At 42.1% G+C, this 22,213-nt stretch overlaps 1 protein-coding gene across 1 annotated transcript in view; it reads right to left on the bottom strand.

Moving 5' to 3' along the window:
- The window catches only part of prkar1b (protein kinase, cAMP-dependent, regulatory, type I, beta), a 159,149-nt gene that overhangs the window by 90,175 nt on the left and 46,761 nt on the right, over positions 1 to 22,213 (bottom strand). The window contains exon 4 of the mRNA XM_072269564.1: positions 12,845 to 12,936. Within this exon, the coding sequence (XP_072125665.1) occupies positions 12,845 to 12,936 (92 nt within the window). The remainder of the gene's footprint in view (positions 1 to 12,844; positions 12,937 to 22,213) is intronic.

Genomic DNA, 22,213 nt, shown 5'->3' with positions numbered 1-22,213 from the left:
TTAAAAACAAGTTAGCTAATGGGCATGATAGGCTTTCTCTCAGTCAAATGAAGGGAGGGAACGTCGACTCAGACCATGAGAGGCCTGTGTCGGGCATTTTCATGCCTTACAAGGCGCAGATTGGAAGTCTGTGTGGGGCGCCACTCGCACAGACTAGGGCAATGTGTGATTAAGTGCCTTGCTCAAGGGCACAAGCACGCTGCCACAGCTGAGGCTCGAACTAGCGACCTTGAGATCACTAGACGAACGCCTTAACCACTTGGCCACGTGCCCAACACAAAGTCAAATGAAACCTTGAGGATATGGAGTAAAAGAAAATGAAACACTGAATGTAATCATTTTCAGTTTTGATAAGCTTCCATGCAAGAGCACAAGGGTATAGCACTTGGATTTGGAGGTGCTACCATAACATGGGATGGGAGCTGATTAACAAATCAAAACCAAAGGACTTAATGTTCCTTCTTAGGTCACCATGTAGTCACACACAAGTTATCGTAAGTATTATTGCTTGGGCCCCAACTATACAGGAATTCCCAACCTGGAGTCCACAGACCTCTCAGTTAATAGTAGGGGTCTGTGGCATGAAAGAAAAGGTTGGCACCGCAAATATATATTGATATCAATTTATTTAATGTCCGCCAGAGAAAGCAGGATCTCCCAGTGGCCACATATTTTAATTGCACATCCCATTCCCATTCTGACATGTCTATCCACGGCCTCCTCTGCTGTAAAGATGAAGCCACACTCAGGTTGGAGGAACAACATCTTATATTCCGTCTGGGTAGCCTCCAACCTGATGGCATGAACATCGACTTCTCTAACTTCCACTAATGCCCCACCTCCCCCTCATACCCCATCCGTTATTTATTTTTATAAACACATTCTTTCTCTCACTCTCCTTTTTCTCCCTCTGTCCCTCTGACTATACCCCTTGCCCATCCTCTGGGTTCCCCCCCCCTTGTCTTTCTCCTCGGACCTCCTGTCCCATGATCCTCTCATATCCCCTTTGCCAATCACCTGTCCAGCTCTTGGCTCCATCCCTCCCCCTCCTGTCTTCTCCTATCATTTGTATCTCCCCCTCCCCCTCCCACTTTCGAATCTCTTACTAACTCTTCCTTCACTTAGTCCTGACGAAGGGTCTCGGCCTGAAACGTCGACTGTACCTCTTCCTAGAGATGCTGCCTGGCCTGCTGAGTTCACCAGCAACTTTGATGTGTGTTGCTTGAATTTCCAGCATCTGCAGAATTCCTGTTGTTATTGATATCAATGATTTGGTTGGGGGAACCAAATGTGACTTGCAGGTTTTCTGAATGATTCAAGGAGATATTAACAAAGTCAGTAGGTGGACAACATCAGAACAGATGGAATACAGTGTACTGAAATATAAAGATTATCAGTTTCAGTAGGGTAAACAAAAGTGGCAAGAAATCAGAAATGTTGGTATTTTAAAAGACGTGCACAAGATTCACTGAGAATCAACATAGGGGTGCAGCAGGATAATAGTATGTTAGATTTTACAGCCAAAGGATTTGCATAGGAGAATAAAGATCTTTTATCATAATTGCAAAATCTCTACAGGGTTGGATCAAGGAGAGAGATAGGTGAAAGGAACACACTGCCGGACGTAGTTGTGAGAGCAGGCACGACAGTGGCATTTAAAAGGCATTTAGACAGGCAGATAGTCATGCAGAGATGTAGATCAGATGCAGGCAGATAGGTTAGTTCAGTTTGGCATTATGGTCAGTATAGACATAGTGGGTTGAAACCCCTGTTTCCATCCAGGGGGTCAGTGTGGACATGGTGGAGGATTACAAATACCTGGGGATACGAATTGACAATAAACTGGACTGGTCAAAGAACACTGAGGCTGTCTACAAGAAGGGTCAGAGCCGTCTCTATTTCCTGAGGAGACTGAGGTCCTTTAACATCTGCCGGACGATGCTGAGGATGTTCTACGAATCTGTGGTGGCCAGTGCTATCATGTTTGCTGTTGTGTGCTGGGGCAGCAGGCTGAGGGTAGCAGACACCAACAGAATCAACAAACTCATTCATAAGGCCAGTGATGTGGTGGGAGTGGAACTGGACTCTCTGACGGTGGTGTCTGAAAAGAGGATGCTGTCCAAGTTGCATGCCATCTTGGACAATGTCTCCCATCCACTACATAATATACTGGTTGGGCACAGGGGTACATTCAGCCAGATACTCATTCCATTGAGATGCAACACAAAGCATCATAGGAAGTCATTCCTGCCTGTGGCCATCAAACTTTACAACTCCTCCCTTGGAGGGTCAGACACCCTGAGCCAATAGGCTGGTCCTGGACTTATTTCCTGGCATAATTTACATATTACTATTTAACTATTTATGGTTTTATTACTATTTATTATTTATGGTGCAATAAAGTATGACTATGACTACTATTGAAGGATCTGTTCTTGTTCTGTACTGTGCACTAAATAACTGTGGTGAGATTATCCCGAAGTAGGATCACAGCAAATATTCACTAGTTCAAGGAATGGATTGGGGGGGGTCGGAAGGAGGGAGGGAGGCTTGCTGTACAAGGAGAGATTAAATAGACTAGCCCTGTATGACAATTTGCCTCAATGAAGCTTTTTTTAAATACTTAAGAGAATTCAGAATAGATTCCCCTCAGTAAGGAATCTAGTTATCAGGGTCACAGACTCAAAAAAAAGTACAAGTCAAATAGAACAGAAATGAGGAGGAATTTCTTGATATAGAAAACAGAAAGTAGGGGTAGAAGGCTGTAATTTTGGCCGGAGGCTATCTCAAGTGGAGTTCCACAAGGATCTGCACTGGAACCTCTGTTATTTGTGGTATCTGTCAATGACTTAAATGGAAATATAGATGGGTGGATTAACAAGTTTGCAGATGAAACCAAGATTGGTGGAATTGCAGACAGTGTGCAGGGTAATTTACAGATATGGGCAGAGAAGTAGCAGATGAAGTTTAATCCAGGCAAATAGGAGATGTTGTAACTAATGAAGGAAGAAAGTACAAGTTAATGGTAGGTCCCCTGATGGTATTAAGAGGGATCTTGGGATCCAAATCTATAGTGCACTGAAAGTGGCTACCCAAGGATACAAGGTGGTAAAGAAGGCATGGGTCACATTTGTCTTCATTGGTAGGGGTGTTGAGTATAAGAATAATGAAGTCATGCAGCAGATATATAAAACTTTAATGAGACCATACCTCACGTATGGTGTACATTTCTGGTCACGCCATTACAGGAAGGATGAGGAGACTGTCAAAAGGTTACAGAAGAGGTTAGCATGATGCTGCCTGGATTAGACTATAAGAGCTATGAAGATTGAACAAACCTGGGTTGTTTTCCCTAGAATGAAGGCTAAGGGAGACCTGATAGGTTTTTTAAATATAATTATGAGAAGCAGTCAGAATTTTTCCCCCAGGGCAGAAATGTCAAACACCAGAACACACGCTTTTAACGTTCAAGGGGTAATTATAAAGGTGAGAAGAGAGGCAAGATTTTTCTAAAATGCAGAATGGTAGGTGCCTGGAATGGTTTACCGGGGTAATACCGGGGAAGCAGGCAGTTCGGTAGGGTTCAAGAGATTTTTAAACGGACACATGAATGGAGGGATATGGATGATACACAGGAAGAGGACATCTGATATAAATTGGCATTAAGATCAGCACAGTATCATGGGATGAATGTTAGGTATTGTACGGTTCAATGTCGTTATTTTAAGAAAATTCTTTAGACCTCTATCTTAAAGTATTGTAGAATCTCAGCCTCTGAATGCATTCAAAATAGATATCAATAAACTTTTGGATATTAGAGGAAATAAGGAACATGGGATGGAGAGGTAGGGAAAATAAAGTAGTATTACAGTGGTGCATCTTGTGCAATGGCTTAAAAAGCTTGAGATGCTGAATGGTCTATTTCTGTGTCCATATCTTACAAAAGGACAAGTAATCCAGTTGGTTTACTTAAATTAAATACACAAAATTATTGCTGAAATTAAACCAGGATCAGAACTCCACTTACAAATTTCAGTGAAGTTATTATCACTTGGAATATGATATTGATCTTACAAAAGAGGTTTCTCTTACGAGTCTGGTTCTGTGCAATTGTAAACTGAACCCATAGCTCACTGGTTGCTTCTTAATATAACATGTAACCCACCCAGAAAGTTCAAAGAAATACAAAACCAAAAGAATAAACATCAAAAGAACAGAAGAAAGAAACCATGTTCAGATCCTCTCAGAATTATAAAAATATACTACTTCAAAGAAATGACATTTATAATGGCAAACAACATTGCTTCTTTGGACTACATTTTCAAAAGTAGCCACCAATGGACAGCCGCCAAAAGTTTGAGCTCACTCCAAAGAGAAGAACAAGGTGATACAATTAATACCTCTCCCTCCAAAATAACATCCTGGAGTCTAAATTGACCTAAAAATGGCTAAATTTGAATTCTAGCTAATATACAGAGAAGCATAAATAACTACTCTACATATTACTTCAAATTGAGAGAGAGCAAAAAAAGGATATTTTTACAAGAGGCCCAACACTCCATTTTGCCTTTAAATGGGGAGAAATGATGCAAGGTGATGTAAGAAAAAAAACACTGAAATTCAGATTAGTTGCAAATCCTTTTTTAATAAAAACGTAAAGAGATAATACGTAGTGTGCGAACTTTCAAGAGAGAACAACACAAAATATTCAACAAATCAGACAGTAGAAACAAGGGTTAACTTTTCAGATGAATTGAAACAAAAAGTCAGAAATCAAACAAGTTTTAAATCACAGAGAAAAGAGGGGTGGGCAGAACAAAAGGAATGCCTGTGAAAGGACAGGGACCAAAAGAAATTAAGTCATGCGGTGTCATTGGTGCCAACTGTGAAAGGGTGCTGGAGGCTTGTTGATGGTAGTAGATCCATCTGGAGAGGATATAAATGGAAGACGATGAATGAGAACAGAGAAAAAAAAACAATGCTCTGAGCTAGAGACGTAGTAGTTGATAGAATTCTGAAAAGAAAGGCTGCAGACAAATTAGGCGGCATCACTGGAAAGAGAAAAACAAAGTTAACATAACTAGGCAATGACTCTTCATCAGAACTGGCCAGTTCCAGCACAAATCTGAAAGGCTGATTGTCAGAAACTAGAGCAGTCATAGGTTGCTTGCTTTACATCCCACTCTCCCCAGCCTGAATCAAAGCCTTCATCGCTACCCAAAAAAGTGATGCCTGGACTTCAAACACCATTTTCCTATCCTACAAGGTCACCTCTCATTTCTCTAAAACTCGACAGAATAGATACATAAGTATTGAATCCCTCCTTGTACGGTAAAACTGCTAACTCAAGAACCAGTCTGGTGAATCTTTCCTCTATGTGTACTATATGTAAGAATTTTTTTTGGGATAAGATGCCCAGAATCATACTGAACAGACTGATGAATGAAGTAGGTTCAAATGGACTTTCTCAGTGACTCTGCAGTTCTTTTGATCCAATTTAGTTTAAACCAGGGGTTCCCAAACTGGGGTCCACAGACCCCTTAGTCAATGGTAAGGGTCTATCGCATAAAAAAGGCTGGGAACCCCTGCTCTAAGCCACTCATAGCAGAATACAAATAACTCCTAGCCAAAATGATTTGCAAACTCAAAATGACATCTGATAGGTATAAGATAACAGAGAAGCAAAAGTATGGGAGATGAGCCAAGCTACAATGTAAAAAGGAATCTCTAGCCGTTTGTCTTTCCATTTCCCATATGAGTTCTAGTTTGGCACAAGTACTCTTCGCCTTTTTAACAACTTTCCCACAAAGCATCCATTGTATGTACTGTATGTCACTGACACCCTCCCTCAGCTCTGTCAAGGTTTGCTGGCTGCAATATAGTCATAGTCATACTTTATTGATCCTGGGGGAAATTGGTTTTCATTACAGTTGCACCATAAATAATTAAATAGTAATAAAACCATAAATAGTTAAATAGTAATATGTAAATTATGCCAGGAAATAAGTCCAGGACCAGCCTATTGGCTCAGGGTGTCTGACCCTCCAAGGGAGGAGTTGTAAAGTTTGATGGCCACAGGCAGGAATGACTTCCTATGATGCTCTGTGTTGCATCTTGGTGGAATGAGTCTCTGGCTGAATGTACTCCTGTGCCCAACCAGTACATTATGTAGTGGATGGGAGACATTGTCCAAGATGGCATGCAACTTGGACAGCATCCTCTTTTCAGACACCGCCGTCAGATAGTCCAGTTCCATTCCCACAACATCACTGGCATTACGAATGAGTTTGTTGATTCTGTTGGTGTCTGCTACCCTCAGCCTGCTGCCCCAACACACAACAGCAAACATGATAGCACTGGCCACCACAGACTCGTAGAACATCCTCAGCATCGTCCGACAGATGTTAAAGGACCTCAGTCTCCTCAGGAAACAGCGACAGCTCTGACCTTTCTTGTAGACAGCCTCAGTGTGTAAATTGTAGCTGTTTACCTATATCTAAAATTATTCAGCACCTTTCACACATCTGTTGTGCAAGAATCAACAAGCATTAAAAAATAATTAGAACACCACAGAAAAATCATTTTCCTTCGCGGGATATGGACAGCCATGGCAGGACCAATATTTACTGCTCACCTCTAAATGAATGACTAGAATCCAATGACTGAGTGGTAATGAAGGTATGGCAAAGCATTCATTGGAACAGATTGCTACGGGTGGCTGTGGAGGCCAAGTCATTGGGTATATTTAAAGCAGATGTTGATAGGTTCTTAACTAGTAATAGTGTCAAAGGTTATGGGGAGAAAGTAGGAGAATGGGATTGAGAGAGATAATAAATCAGACAAAATGGAATAATGGAGCATACTCGATAGGTCAAAAGGCCTGATTCTGCTCCTATGTCTTACGGTCTTATTTCCAAATCAGGGTGCATGCGACCTGGAGTGGAATCTGCAGGTACAGGTCACCTTGATTACATTGTCCTAGTCCCCATCCGAATCATCATCATAGCAGATATCCCCGTTCCAGGTATCTTAATCCCAATGCTCCTGCAGGACCATAGATAGGACCTTTACGGATCCACCGTCATACAAGTGTGAGGCATGCAGTAGTTTGTATTATGGTAGCAAATCTACATGCCACAGAAACTTGCTTGACTTCAGAGTGCTCAGCGTGTTCTCATTTCATTTAAAATAGTGTTCTGAGAGCTGAAACAGGCCAACTTGTGCTGCAGTTGCAAAATTTCCTCACTCAGCTTTCTCAGCATTTAACAGTCATAATTCAATCATAAAAACCCACCCTACTTGAAACAGAAAATCCCTCTTAGAGGGAAAAGCTATATACTCAAGGGAGTGTGATATTACATATGGAGGCTTAACATCAGACAATTCAGCAAACGCCTTCTCCCAACATCTAAGAGGACCCCAGTTACACAGAAGATCACCCAGCGATCCAAAACACTCTGAGTTATCCGTCTATCCGGGGACCTGATACATCTCGGCTACAGTATCACCTAACGTGCTTGCCCACCACATTTTCCTGGACCTTGCTAACAGTGCCAAAGTGCAATGGGCTGGGTTAATCAGGCCCAAAAGACCCAAACAAATTCCAGTGTCCAAGAGATATGATAATAAGCATACAAACACAACGAAGTAACTTACGCCTAATTTATTGCCATAAAAATATTAAGTAGTAATTTACAAGGATTTCAGGGCTCCCAATTCTCAGTCGCCACGTGATTGTCACTGTCTTGGGACTTGATTGTAGCTGTTGTCGAAGGATCACCAAATTATGACATGTGAAGTCACCCTGGGTCTCCTAGACACCAACTGCAATTCCATGGTCTAGGTGAAGTCCCAAGAACCGAGGGAAAGGTCCCCACAATAAATAGGGGTTCCACAAGACAAACAAGCTCTTTGATCTTTTGTTCTCTTGCCACTAACTCAGCATGGTTTCTTTCATTTAAACAACTCATGTTCATCAATAGACATCCTCATTCCACTGGTGCCTGAAGCCTGGAAAGAATCCAGCTGGTATCAGCAAACACTAGACATTAACAAACCTACAGTGTTGAACTCCTACACAGACACCTTACATGCTGCAAGCTCACAAAGGGTTAAAGTGTCACTTGGAACTGTTCAGAATTTCGTCCAATGTTTTACAAAATTTAATACACCACAACAAAGGCTAAACGATTGGGTATATTTAAAGCAGAGATTGATGGATTCTTAATTAGTAAGGTTATCAATGGTTATGGGGAGAAGACAGAAGAAAGGGATTGAGAAGGATAATAAGTCAGTCATGATGGAATAATGGAGCAGACGATGGGACAAATGGACCAATTCTGCTCCTACGTCTTATGGTCTCATTTCCAAATCAGGAAGCACATGACCTGGAGGGAAATCTGCAGGTACTGGTCATGCTCCAGTGCACACGCCTTGCTTCTACTTCCAAGCAGGTTGGAGACGTGCTGTTGAATGAAGCCATGGTAAATTCCTGCAACACAGTGATCTGTAGGACACCAATGTCTAATTGAAGAGTGAAGTATGCCATTGAGGATTGGAGTAGAAGGGATTGCTTGACAGGTAACAAATCAAGTAGGTCACTTTGCCTTGTATGGGAATGGCAATGAACGTTTAAGTAGCATGGCAAACAGAGTAAAATGACATTAAGGGAGAAGCCAGATGAAGCAAGTTAAAAGTCAAAAAGAAAATTCTGGAGATACCCAGGAGATAATGCAACAAGCTCCAGCTGTTAGAATGCCTCTCAGTGGGAGAAAGTGGTAACAAGTTAAATATGCCTTAAGCAGAGCTTAAATGGGCGAGCATTCCTTGATTTACTTCAGCTGCATATAGCAGGTTCTTCTGCCAAATATGTCTTGGGGATTGTAATAATGATCTTGGTGGACTTGCTTAGCTCAATCTCTACCTTTCATCTCAAATGGAAAGCATGCATTTGCATCATGAAGTAATAAAAGTCACTAAGAAGAATCTCCTGGAAGACATTCAACTGGAGCATGAATATCCGATGCCCACAAAATTTTGTCATATATGGATTAATGCAAGTTTAAAACAAAAGAGGACCAGAAGTGGCTTGGGACAGAATGATGAAAGTATAGAGCAGACAAACAGGCTAATCAGCCAACTGAGTCCAAGCTGTGACTTATGCACCATTTGAGCTTTAATAACTTTCTATTTCCATTTTTCTCACATTTTCATTAGAGTCTCCTCTTGAAGCACATATATTGATCATCCAATCACTTCCATTAGAAACAGCTAAAGAATTGAATTGACTTTATTTCTTATATCCTTCATATACATGAGGAGTAACCTCTCAGATGTTACCTCTCTGTCTAAATGTGCAATGTGCAATCATAGTAATTTATAATAAATAGAACAGTCAATGTAACATAGAAATACACTCAAATCATCATGAGTTAATCAGTCTGATGGCCCGGTGGAAGAAGCTGTCCCAGAGCCTGTTGGTCCTGGCTTTTATGCTGCGGTAGTTTCCCGGATGGTAGCAGCTGGAATAGATTGTGGTTGAGGTGACTCGGGTCCCCAGTGATCCTTTGGGCCCTTTTTCATACTTGTCCTTGTAAATGTTCTGAATCATGGGAAGTTCACAACCACAGATACGCTGGGCTGTCCGCACCACTCTCTGCTGAATCCTGCGATTAAGGGAGGTACAGTTCCCATACCAGGCAGTGATGCAGCCAGTCAGGATGCTCTCAATTGTGCCCCTATAGAAAGTTCTTGGGATCTGGGGGCCCACACGAAACTTCCTCAACCGTCTGAGATGAAAGAGGCGCTGTTGTGCCTTTTTCACCGCACAGCTGGTGTGCACAGACCACATGAGGTCCTCAGTGATGTGGAAGCTGAGGAACTTAAAGCTGTTTATCCTCTCAACCCCAGATCCATTGATGTCAACAGGGGTTAGCCCACCTCTATTCTTCCTGTAATCCACAACCAGCTCCTTTGTTTTTGCGACATTGAGGGAGAGGTTTTCTTGACACCACTGTGTCAGTGAGATGTTTCTTCCCTGTAGGCCACCTCGTTATTGTTTGAGATTAGGTCAATCAATGTTGTGCCGTCGGCAAATTTAATTCACAGGTTAGAGCTGTGGGTGGCGACACATTCATCTGTATACAGGGAGTAAAGGAGGGGCCTTAGTACACAGCTCTCAGGGGCACCTGTGTTGAGAGTCAGAGGGGTGGAGGCGAGGGAGCCCACTTTTACCACCTGTTAGTGATCTGACAGGAAGTCCAGGATCCAGCTGCACGAGACAGGGTCAAAGCCGAGATCTCTGAGCTTCCTGTCGAGCCTGGATGAAATTATGGTGTTGAATGCGGAAAAAAAAAGCTTACATAAAATGTAATATGAATGCACCAAATGTCCAGAAATTTTTGATATCCCAACATTCTTAAACCCTACACACTGCTCTCAGTCCCAGGCTGGCTACCTACTCTTTCTGGTTTGAATCAGAACTCTAAATGCTCTGACCATATTCATTCATCTAGTATGCTACAAATGTATAAATTATAATCAATCAAATTAACCATATCACAAACAAGAGAAAATCTATAGATGCTGGAAATCTGAGCAACCACACAAAATGCTGGAGGAACTCAGCAGACCAGGTAGGATCTATGGATAAAAGTACAGATGATGTTTTGGGCCAAAACCCTTCAGCAGGGCTCAACCATATCTACTGTTCATATACACTCAGCTGTAAAAGGGTTTGTGGGGAAGAACAGTCTTCCTGGCCCATACCAGTAACAACCTGAAAAGCAGAGCCAACCGGGAATGCCTTGTGACTGACTACAACTCCAGAACCTACAAAAAAGACGAATATCCTTAAAAGCATAGCAAGAACAATGTAGCTCTCACAACATGGCACAATCATTTATTACCACTAATTCAATGTACATCAATTTGTGCATTTCTTGAATTCCTATATTTATTCAGTTTCTGATGCCACATATTATTAGAAGGATTACCGCTCCATTGCAAAGTCTCTTCAAGGTATGTCTACCCTGAAGAAGTCTAAATCTTTTGTTTGACAGGAGTTCAGTGAAACTCTCTCTCAATGCTCCCACTCTTTGATCTCTACTGCTCTCAAAACTCTTCAATCATGTGCTCAGCTAGACTTACACCTATCACCTCCCAGTTTGTATTCCTTCCTCTCCTTACATCATCTTATTCTGGCTTCTGCTCTCTTCCTTTCCAGTCCCAATGAAGGGTATCAGCCTGAAACATTGACTCTTTATTCCGCTCCATAGATACTGCCTGACCTGCAGAGTTCATCCAGCCTCCTGTGTGTGTTACTCTGGATTTCCAGATCTGCAGAATCGCTTGTGTTTATCACTGCTTTTTAATTGATCGTTATGTCAATTTCAATTTCTTTTGCGTAAAATATGTTCCATGAAATCCAATGCACAATCTCAGCTTTCAAGAAAGCAACAACAAGAGTGACCACCTCCAGAGGGAACTGGGTTTTTACAAGATCAGTTGTGCATTTTTCTGAAATAAGTCAGCACCCTTGTAAAGCCACAAAGGCAAAAAAGTTTCAGTGTCAGGAGACACAAAGGTATAAACGCATAATTGCCAACTTTTCAAACAAGGGCACTGACTGTTTTCAGAAAGATGCATAACTGATCTTGTAAAAGCCTGTGATCATGTTTTACACTGAGACCAAAATACATGGTATCACAAGTACTGCAAAAGTATACAAAGGTTGCTATGGTAACTTCAATTACAAAAAACAAGTTTTAAACATTACACAGACATGTTTGACACAGACTCAATTTATTAAATTCATGAAAGCATATTTTAGAAGATTCATTTTTAATGTTCATTAATGTTTACCATTGAGCACATTTACATGGAACACTGTCACAAGAAAGCATCATCCATCATCAAAGACACTCAACATCCAAACCATGCCCTCTTCTCACTACTACCAACGGGCAGGAGGTACAGGAGTCAGGTCCCACACCACCAGGTTTAGGAACAGTTATTGCCCTGCAACCATCAGACTCCTGAACCAGTGTGGATAACTTCACTCACTACAACTTTGAACTGATTCTACAACCTCCAGACTCACTTTCACAAACCCTTCTGCAACTTAACGTTCTTAGTATTTTATTTTTTTGGCATAATGCCTTCTTTTACACATGGTTGCTTGCCTTTTAAGTATATGTTTGCTTTAATTCTATTGTATTCATGTTCCTGTAAATGCCTATAAGAAAACTAATCTCAAGGTAGTACGTACAGTAGTAACATATATGGACTTTGATATTTCAAAATTAAAATTAAAATTTACTATGTAAATATGAAGGAGTTTGAGGTCATGATAAAATTGTTACATAAAGTCTACTCTACACCAAAGTACACTTGCAACAGAATTTGAAGTGCACCTAAACCAACATTTCTACTTAATATACATTAATGGTCACATTAAACTCTGCAACCGCTGATAAAACTGAACAAAAATCCTTTGTACTGGTATATAATAGAAAAATATTTTCTAAGTCGGTAAAATCACATGCAAACACATCTTTGCAAACAGTTGCTATGATTATGACAATATTTTTAAATATTTTAATCAGTTTCCCATATCAAGGCCATACTTAGCTAGAACATTTGAAACAGAAGTTTTCTGATAACAGAAGCACTTTTACATCACTGCCTTTCAATAACAATAAAAAGGAACTCAAAGTGAGAAAGTACAATGTTGTACAAATACAGTGAATGTTAAAACTAAAATATAGAAGACATTAATATACAAGGAATAAATAAACTAGTAATTTGAATAACAGACTTACATGACATCAAGTACACCACCTACCTTCGTTCATTATCATCCAGGTGAGCAAAGAGAACATTCTTAGAAATAGCTTTTGCCAGGGCGGTCATGGTCTTGTAGTCCTTTGGTATTACCTGTAAAACAGTACAGAAAAATGAAGCTTACTTTAGAATTTATTGGCTTTTAGCAGATAACCTACGGTGGGGTAGTCTAAGACCAGAGGACACAGCCTCAGAATAAAGGAGCGCCCTTTTAGAATGGAGATGAGGAAATATTTCTTTATCCAGAGAGTGCAGAATTTCTGGAATTCATTGCCACAGAAGGCTGTGGAGGCCACGTCATTGAGGCAGAGATTGAAAAATTCTTGATTAATCAAGGCATGAAGGGATACGGGAAGAAGGCAGGTGATTGATGCTGAGAGGGAAAATGGATCAGCATGATGAAATGACGGAGCAGACCTGATGAGAGAAAGGCCTAATTCTGCTCCTATATCTTATGGTCTTATGGTCTAACTCAGCATTCAGACAACCAAAAAACAATGTCAAGGACCATAGCAGATGTTTCACAAAAAATGTCCATGAGGACTCTTCTACCCCAACAGACACAACACAGGTGAGTAAAGTAGGCAAACAAAATTTATATTAATTGGAGTTCAACAGCACAATAAGGGCCCTTCAGCCCACCATTACCATGCCAACCATCTGTCCATTTAAACTAACCCAATCCCCCCTACACACAAGATCCAGTGGATTGTCCGAAGTGCCTGGCTAAATGTCTTTCAAGTAATTCTGTTTCTACCATCTCTTCTGGTGGCAAGTTCCAGATATCATCCTCTGTAAAAAGACTATTCATCTTAAATCCCCTTTAAATCTCCTTCCTCTCAGCTTAAACATATGTTTTCTCACCACCGATAACCCTACCATGGGAGAAAGCTTATGGCCATCTATCTTATCTATCCCTCTCTTAATTTTATATTCCTCTATCGAGTCACTTAAGAGTCAGAGAAGTACAGTACAGCTCTGCAGCCCATTTAGTCCATGCCGAAACCACTTAGACTGCCGACTCCCATTGACCGTACCTCTATCATCCATGTACCAATCCAAACTTCTCTTCTGGTACCAAGAAGAATGTTGAAATCGAGTTTGCATGCACCACTTTTGCTGGCAGCTCATTCCACACTCTCACGACCCTCTGAGTGAAGAAGTTTCCCCTCATGTTCCCCTTAAACTTCTCACCTTTCAACCTTAACCCATGATCTTTGGTTGTAGTCCCACCCAACCTCAGTGGAAAAAGCCTGCTTGTATTTGCCTTATCTGTACCCCTCATAACTCTGTACATCTCTATCGTCTCCTTTCAATCTTCTACAATCTAAAGAATAGTCCTAACCTATTCAACCTTTCCTTGTAACTCAGGTCTTCAAGACCAAGCAACATCCTTGTAAATTTTCTCCATACTTTTCAACCTTGTTTACATCCTTCCTGTAGGTAGGTGACCAAAAATGCTCACAATACTCTAGATTAGCCCTCATCAACGTCTTATACCATTTCAACATAACATCCCATCTCCTGTACTCAATGCAATGATTTACGAAGGACAATGTGCCAAAAGCTTTCTTTATGACCCTATCCATCTGTGATGCCACATTCAATGAATTATGGATCTATATTCCCAGACCCCTTTGTTCTACCACACTCCTCCATGCCTTATCTTTCACTGTGCAAGACCTATTCTGGTTGGCCCTGCCGAAGTGCAAAACTTCACACTTGTCTGCATTAAATTCCATCCACCATTTTTCCAGCTGATAGCGATCTCTCTGCAAGCCATGACAGTCTTCCTCACTATCCACTACACCCCCAATCTTGGTGTCATCTGCTAATTTGCTGATCCTGTTAACCATTTCATCATCCAGATTCACAACGAATAGCACACGTGACTTGTGGTGAGGGCTGCATACCGTCGCAGACTTCAAGCCCAAATGTTGTGGTGCTGCCAACATCGCGGCCTCTATCCCAGATGAGTTCAATCGCTTTTATGCTAGGTTTGATGTCGCTAACTCTGAGCCTCCAAGGAAAGCCACCGCCACAACCTGCAACCTGATCATCTCTGAGGCTAAGGTATGCAGATGTTTCCAACGAGTGGACAGTCATTAGGATGTACACAGCACAACTGGCAGGTGTGTTTACTAACATTTTTAATCTCTCCCTCTCCCAGTGTAGAGTACCCTCCTGCTTCAAATTATCCACCACTGTCCCTGTACCAAAAAAAAACAAGGTAACGTGCCTGAACGACTGGCCTCCTTTCGCACTCACCTCAATAATAAGCAAATGTTTTGAAAGGCTGGTCAACGATTACGTCTGCAGCTTGCTACCACCCAAACTGGACCCCCTACAATTTGCCTACCGACAAAACCGATCGACAGATGACGCAATAGCCACTGCTCTACATACCATCCTTATACATCTGGAGAAGACGGATGCTTATGTGAGAATGGTGTTCTTGGACTACAGTTCAGCATTCAACACCACAGTTCCATCCAGGCTCGACAAGAAGCTCAGAGACCCTGGCCTTGACCTGCCTTGTGCAGCTGGATCCTGGACTTCCTGTCAGATTGCCAGCTGCTTGTAAGAGTGGGGTCCCTCACCTCCAACCCTCTGGCTCTCAATACAGGAGCCCCTCAGGGCTGCGTACTGTCCCCTCCTTTACTCCCTGTATGCACATGACTGTGTCACCACCCACAGCTCTAATCTGCTAATTAAATTTGCCGACTACACTACATTGATTGGCCTTATCTCAGGCAAGAATGAGGTGGCCTACAGGGAAGAAGTCATCTCTCTGACACAGTGGTGTCAAGAAAACAACCTCTCCCTCAATGTCGCAAAAACAAAGGAGCTGGCTGTGGATTACAGAAGGAATGGAGACAGGCTCACCCCTATTGACATCAATTTATCTGGAGTTGAGAGGGTAAACAGCTTCAAGTTTCTCGGCATCCACATCACCAAGGACCTCACGTGGTCTGTACACTCCAGCTGTGATGAAAAAGGCACAACAGCGCCTCTTTCCCCTCAGACAGTTGAGGAAGTTTGGTATGGGCTGCCAAATCCTAAGAACATTCTACAGCGGCACAACTGAGAGCATCTTGACTAGCTGCATCACTGCCTGGTATGGGAACTGTACCTCCCTCAATCACAGGACTCTGCAGAGAGTGGTGCAGACAGCCCAACGCATCTGTAGATGGGAACTTCCCATGATTCAGGACATTTACAAGGACAGGTGTGTAAAAAGGGCCCGTAGAATCATTGAGCATCCAAGCCAACCAACCACAATCTATTACAGCTGCTACCATCCGGGAAGCAGTACCGCAGCATAAGAGCCAGAACCAACAGGCTCCAGGACAGTTCCTTTCACCAGGCCATCAGACTGATGAACTCAAGCTGATTTCAGTGTACTGTATATTACACTGACTGTTCTATTTATTATAAATTACTATGATTGCACATTGCACATTTAAATGGAGATGTAATATAAAGATTTTTACTCATGGATGTGAAGGATGTAAGAAATAAAGTCAATGCAAAATCATTGATATAGATGACAAATAACAGAAGACTCCCCACTGATCCCTGTCGCAGGCCTCCAATCAGAGAGGAAACCCTCTACTACCACTCTCTGTCTTCTCCCACAAAGCAAATGTGTAATTCAATTTACTACCTCATCCAGAATGCCAAGCGAATGAACCTCCCTGACTCGCCTCCCGCGCAGGACCTTTTGTCAAATGCCTTACTAAAGTCCTGCAAAACAGTTAATTTGCTTTTCCCACTCTCTGCATCCTTCCTATAGCATGGCAAGTAGAACTGCAGATAATATTCCAAGTGTGGTCTAAGCAGTGTTTTATTAAAGTTGCAACATTGCAGCAGACTACGATAACATGTGCCTTCTCATGTTGCCATTTTCAGGGAAGTATTAACTCGAACCCGAACGCTGCTCTTTATCAGCATTCCTAAGCACCCATTCCTCAGCATTCAATGCACACGTGCAACCTTTATTTGACTTCCCAAAATGCATCACCATACATGTCAAGTTCCATCTGCCAATGCTCCATCCAGCATTCCATCTGATTTGCACCCTGCGTTAGTCTTAGATAACTTTCTTTGTGATACAGAGTAATAACCAAATTTTGTGTCAACTGGAAAAATCACTAAACATACATCTCACATTCACATCTAAGTCATTAATACTTAAGTATAAACAAGGACCCCAGCACCATTCCCTGTGGTAGACCACTAGTCACAGACTTCCATTCAGAAAAAGATCTTTTCACTACTACCCTTGGACTCTTATTACCTAGCTAACGTTAGATCCAATTAACCTTCTGGAACAGCCTATCATGAAGGATCTTGTATAAGTTTTTTTTTAACCCATACAGACAACTACCACCAAAATAAAGAAAAGCATTAGCTGCCCTTCACTCCTCTGGCATGTCACCTGCGGCTAACAAAGATGCAAAATCTCCTTCTGTGCAACCTGGGAGAGATCTCATTTGGCCCTGAAGATTAACCAACCCTTAATGCTTCCAATGACAGCCTCTTTCTCCTTATTAATACAGACGTCTTCCAGATTATCCACATACCCCTCCATGAACTCAGCATCTTCCACATCCTTTTTATTTAGACATACTTACAGATACAGCACAGTAACAAGCCCTTCCAGCCCAACAAGTCTGTGCTTTCCAGTTACACCAATGTGACCATTTAACTTACCGACTTATTCGACCTACCTAGGGGAAGCAACAGCAGCCGTGCCTCTGGCACTGAGTCTGGTCCTGTGGCTCAGAGGGAAAGGAACTAAGAGGATGGCAGCAGTAATAGAAGACTTTGTAGTCAGGGGGACAGACAGGCAATTCTGTGGATACGAAAAGGAAACACTGATGGTAGTTTGCCTCCCAGGTGTCAGGGTCAGAGATATACACAGGGTCCACAATATCCTGAAAAGGGAGGGTGAGCAGCCAGAAGTCATGGTACATAATGGTACCAATGACATAGGAAGAAACAGGAGGAGGTCCTGAAAAAAGAATACAGTAAGTTAGGAAGGAAGCTGAGAAGCAGGACCTCAAGGGTAGTAATCACAGGATTGCTGCCTGTGCTATGCGACAGCGAAGATAAGAATAGAATAAGGTGGCAGATAAGTGTGTGGTGAAGAATTGAAGCAGTGAGCAGGGATTCAGATTTCTGGATAACGAGAACCGCTTCTGGGGCAGCTGGGACCTAACCAAAAGGGATGGGTTTCACTTGAATCTGAGGGGGCAAATATTCTTGCAGGTAGATTTACTAGAGGTGCTGGGAGTGGTTTAAACTAAAATGGCAGGGGGATGGAAACCACAATGATAGAGCTGAGGAAAAGCCAGCAGGTTTACACGTAGAAGATGGTTATAACATAAATGTAAGGAAGGACAGGCCAATGATTGGGTACAAATGCAGACAGAGCAGAGCCAAATTGCACCAGAGAGACAAAATTCAAAAGGGCGAAGACTGTAGGACTGAAGGTGCTGTATTTAAATGCATGTAGTATTCGGAATAAGGTGGATGAACTCGTGGCGCAACAGAAAATGTTGAATCTTTGTGAATGGAGTTAAGAAACTGCAAGGGTGAAAAAACCATTGTGGGAATCATATATAGGCCTTCAAATAGTAGCCAAGATGTGGGGTTGAGATTGCAAATGGAGCTGGAAAAGGTATGTTATAGGGTAATGACACAATTGTAATGGGGGACTTCAATATGCAAGGCGATTGGAAAAAATCAGGTTTGTGTCAGATCGCAAGAGAGCAAAGCTGTTGAATGCCTACAAGTTGGCTTTTCAGAGCAGCTTGTGCTTGAGCCTACTCAGGGAAAGACTATCTTAGATTGGGTGTAGTGTAATACCCAGATCTTATTAGGTAGCTTAACATAAAGGAACCCTTAGGAGGCAGTGATCATTAAATGATTGAATTCATAGTGCTATTTGAGTGGGAGAAGCATAACTCACATGTATCAGTATCACAAAGAAGTAAAGGGAGTTACAGAGGCACGAGAGAGGAGCTTGCCCAGGTGGATTAGAGGAGGATACTGGCAGGGATGACAGCAGAGCAAAGATTGCTGAAGTTCCTGGGAATAGTTCACAAGGCGTAGGATAGATATGTCTCACAGAAGTAGGAGTTCTCAAATGGCAAAGACAGGTAACCGTGGCTGACAAAGGAAGTTAAGGACTGCATAAAAGCCAAGGAAAGGCCATATAAGGTAGCAAAAGTGAGTGGGAAGTTAGATGATTGGGAAGCTTTTAAAATCCAACAAAAGATAACCAAATAAGCTATAAGGGAAAAGATGAGGGCAAACTAACCAATAATATAAAGCAGGATACTAAAACTTTTTTTAGTTATATAAAGAGTAAAAGGGAGGTGACAGTTGATATTGGACCACTGGAAAATGATGCTGGTGAGGTAGTAATGAGGGACAAAGAAATGGCAGATGAACTTAATGGGTGCATTGCATCTGTCTTCACTGTGGAACACACAAGCAGTGTGCCAAAGGTTTGTGAGTGCCAGGAAGAGGAGTGAAATCCATTGCTATTACAAAGGGAAAAGTGCTAGATAAACTCAAAGGTCTTAAGGTGGATAAGTCCCAGAGTCCTGAGAGAGGTTGCTGAAGAGATGACAGATGCATTGGTCACGATCTTTCCAAGAATCACTTGATTCTGGCATGGTCCTGGATGACTGGAAGATCGCAAATATCACTCCACTCTTTAAGAAGGGAGGAAAACAAAAGCAAGTTAGCCTAACCTCAGTGGTTGGGAAAGTGTTGGAGTCTATTATTAAGGATGAGGTTTTGAGGTACTTGGAGATTAATGATAAAATAAGTCAGAGTCAATATGGTTTCTGTAAAGGGACATCTTGCCTGACAAATTTTCCTTCTTCGAGGAAGTAACAAGCAGGGTGGACAAAGGTGAGGCAATGGATGTCCCTTACCTAGATTTTCAGAAGGCAGTTGATAAGGTGCTACACATAAGGCTGCTTAACAAGATAAAATCCTATGGCATTACAGGAAAGATACTGGCACGGATAGCACAATGGCTGGCAGGGAGGACTCAGGAAGGGGGAATAAAAGGGGCCTTTTCTGGTTGGCTGCCAGTGACTAGTGGTGTTCCTCAGGGGTCAGTACTGGGACCACTACTTTTCACATCGTTTGTCAATGACTTGGATAATGGAATTAATAGCTTTGTGGCAAAGTTTGCGGATGATGTGAAGACAGGTGGAGGGTTGGTAGTGCTGAGGAAGCAATGTGATTGTAGCAGGACTTAGACAAATTGGAACAATGGGCAAAAAAGTGGCAGATGGAATAGTGTTGGGAAATGCACAATAATGCATTTTGGTAAAAGGAACAATAGTGCAGACTATTATCGAAATGGGAAGAAGATTCAAACATCAGAGGTGCAGAGTGACTTGGAAATCTTTGTGCAAGATTCCCAGGTTAATGTACAGGTTGAGTCTGTGGTAAAGAAGGCAAGTGCAATGTTGGCATTTATTTCAAGGGGAATAGAATACAAAAGGAAAAAGATAATGCTGACTCTTTACAAGACACTGGTCAGGCTGCACTTGGGATTACTGTCAACAATTTTAGGTTCTATATCTGAGAATGGATGTGCTGTCATTGGACAGAGTCCAGAGAAGGCTCATGAAGATGATTCCAGGAATGAAGGGGTTAACATATGAGCAGCATTTGGCTACTTTGAGACTGGAATTTATGCGTGGGGATCTTATTGAAAACTACTGAATTAGATGTTGAAAGGACTAGATACAGTGGATGTGGAGAGGATGTTTCCCATGGTGGGGGTATCCAGAACTAGAGGACACAGCCTCAAAATCGAGGGGCGACCCTTTAGAACAGACATAAGGAATATCTTTTTTAGCCAGAGAGTAGTAAATCTGTGGAATGCTCTGCCACAGTGGAGCCCAAGTCTGTGTGTATAATTAAAGAGGAAGCTGATCATTTCCTGATCAGTCAGGGCATCAAAGAATACGGCGAGAAGGCAGGTGTATGGGGTTGAGTGGGATCTGGGATCAGCCATGATGGAATAGCAGAGCAGACTCGATGGATTGAATGGTCGAATTCTTCTCCTGTGCCTTATGGTCTTTGGAACGTGGGAGGAAACTGGAGCACCCAGAGGAAACCCAGGCCGCCATGGGGAGAATACACAAAATCCCTACAGACATCAGCAGGAACTGAACCTGTTTTGGTGGCATCGTTATTGAGGCTCTCGTTGGTCAGGGTCAACCATGGATGTTGTGTCCCAGCTGTCTACATAATATGCAAGCCAGGGCAGTATGATATAGAGAGCAAGCTATGGCCCAAGTAGCAGGCTCCACCTCTTCATCAGCTGATGCATCCAACAAACGGCAGAGACTGATACAGTTTGGCACCAGCAGCGTCACAAGAATTGGCAGTCAGTGTTGAACTCAATGTAGACTGCCTTAGGGACTCCAGCTCTGGACTATACCTTGGGGTTTACTCCCGAAGCCTCCCCCATGTGTGGGTATAGCCACAAGGCAGGCAGATCAGAGTTTTCTATAATTGCATTGTAATGGTGTTATATTAACTACTTTACCTCTTTGGTAAATATACACAAGTAGTATCCATTTAGTACCCTGTGCACATCACCTGGCTCCATAAAGGGATCTACTCTTTCCTTGTACTCATGACTGACTTTAAGGATGCATAGTGACCAGGTTCTGTGTTAAATTAGCTTCAATAAATGTACTGAAACAACTTCCCAGTGAAAAATACAATGGCTTGGTACACAAGGTTCACCTCTGCAATTTTTCAGCACGTGCTGCCCATCTCAAAAGGTAATTAAGAAGAAACTTACATGCAAAAGGCATATTATTTCAGGACAATAAAGTGTTGCAAGCCTGTGTCATGTTGCCTATTTAAAGCAAGGAGACAAACAATTCTGCTGGACAGAAGTGCCAATTTACCTCAGGGAAATAAAGAAAAACAGTGTTTTGCAGCATCAGAAAGAGCAAATGTACAGCACTTCCCCTTCTCACCGTAGCCATTACAATTACCCAAACCATACTGGAACGTAAGACCAATTACAACTAAATTTTGAACATTTTGTTTTGGTGACACATCTCAAAGGCATGCACAGACTCCTCAAAACTGGGCCGAAAGAAAACACTCTTGTCAATAATTTTGTTGCTTTCACGCTATCATTAGAAATCCTCCCTGGGTAAAAGGTGCAGAGGACAAGAAAATGGGAACTCTGTTCAAAATATACAACGGCAATATGTTGGGTCTGGAGCATCTGAGTTACAAGGAAGGATTGAATAGGTTAAGGCTTTGTTCCTTAAAGCATAGCAGAATGAGAAGAGATTTGATAGAGGTA

Source organism: Mobula birostris, chromosome 9 (assembly GCF_030028105.1).
Source record: "Mobula birostris isolate sMobBir1 chromosome 9, sMobBir1.hap1, whole genome shotgun sequence".
Lineage (NCBI taxonomy): Eukaryota > Metazoa > Chordata > Chondrichthyes > Myliobatiformes > Myliobatidae > Mobula > Mobula birostris.
The sequence above is the reverse complement of the archived record's forward strand: the minus strand, read 5'-3'. Positions and strand labels throughout refer to the sequence as shown.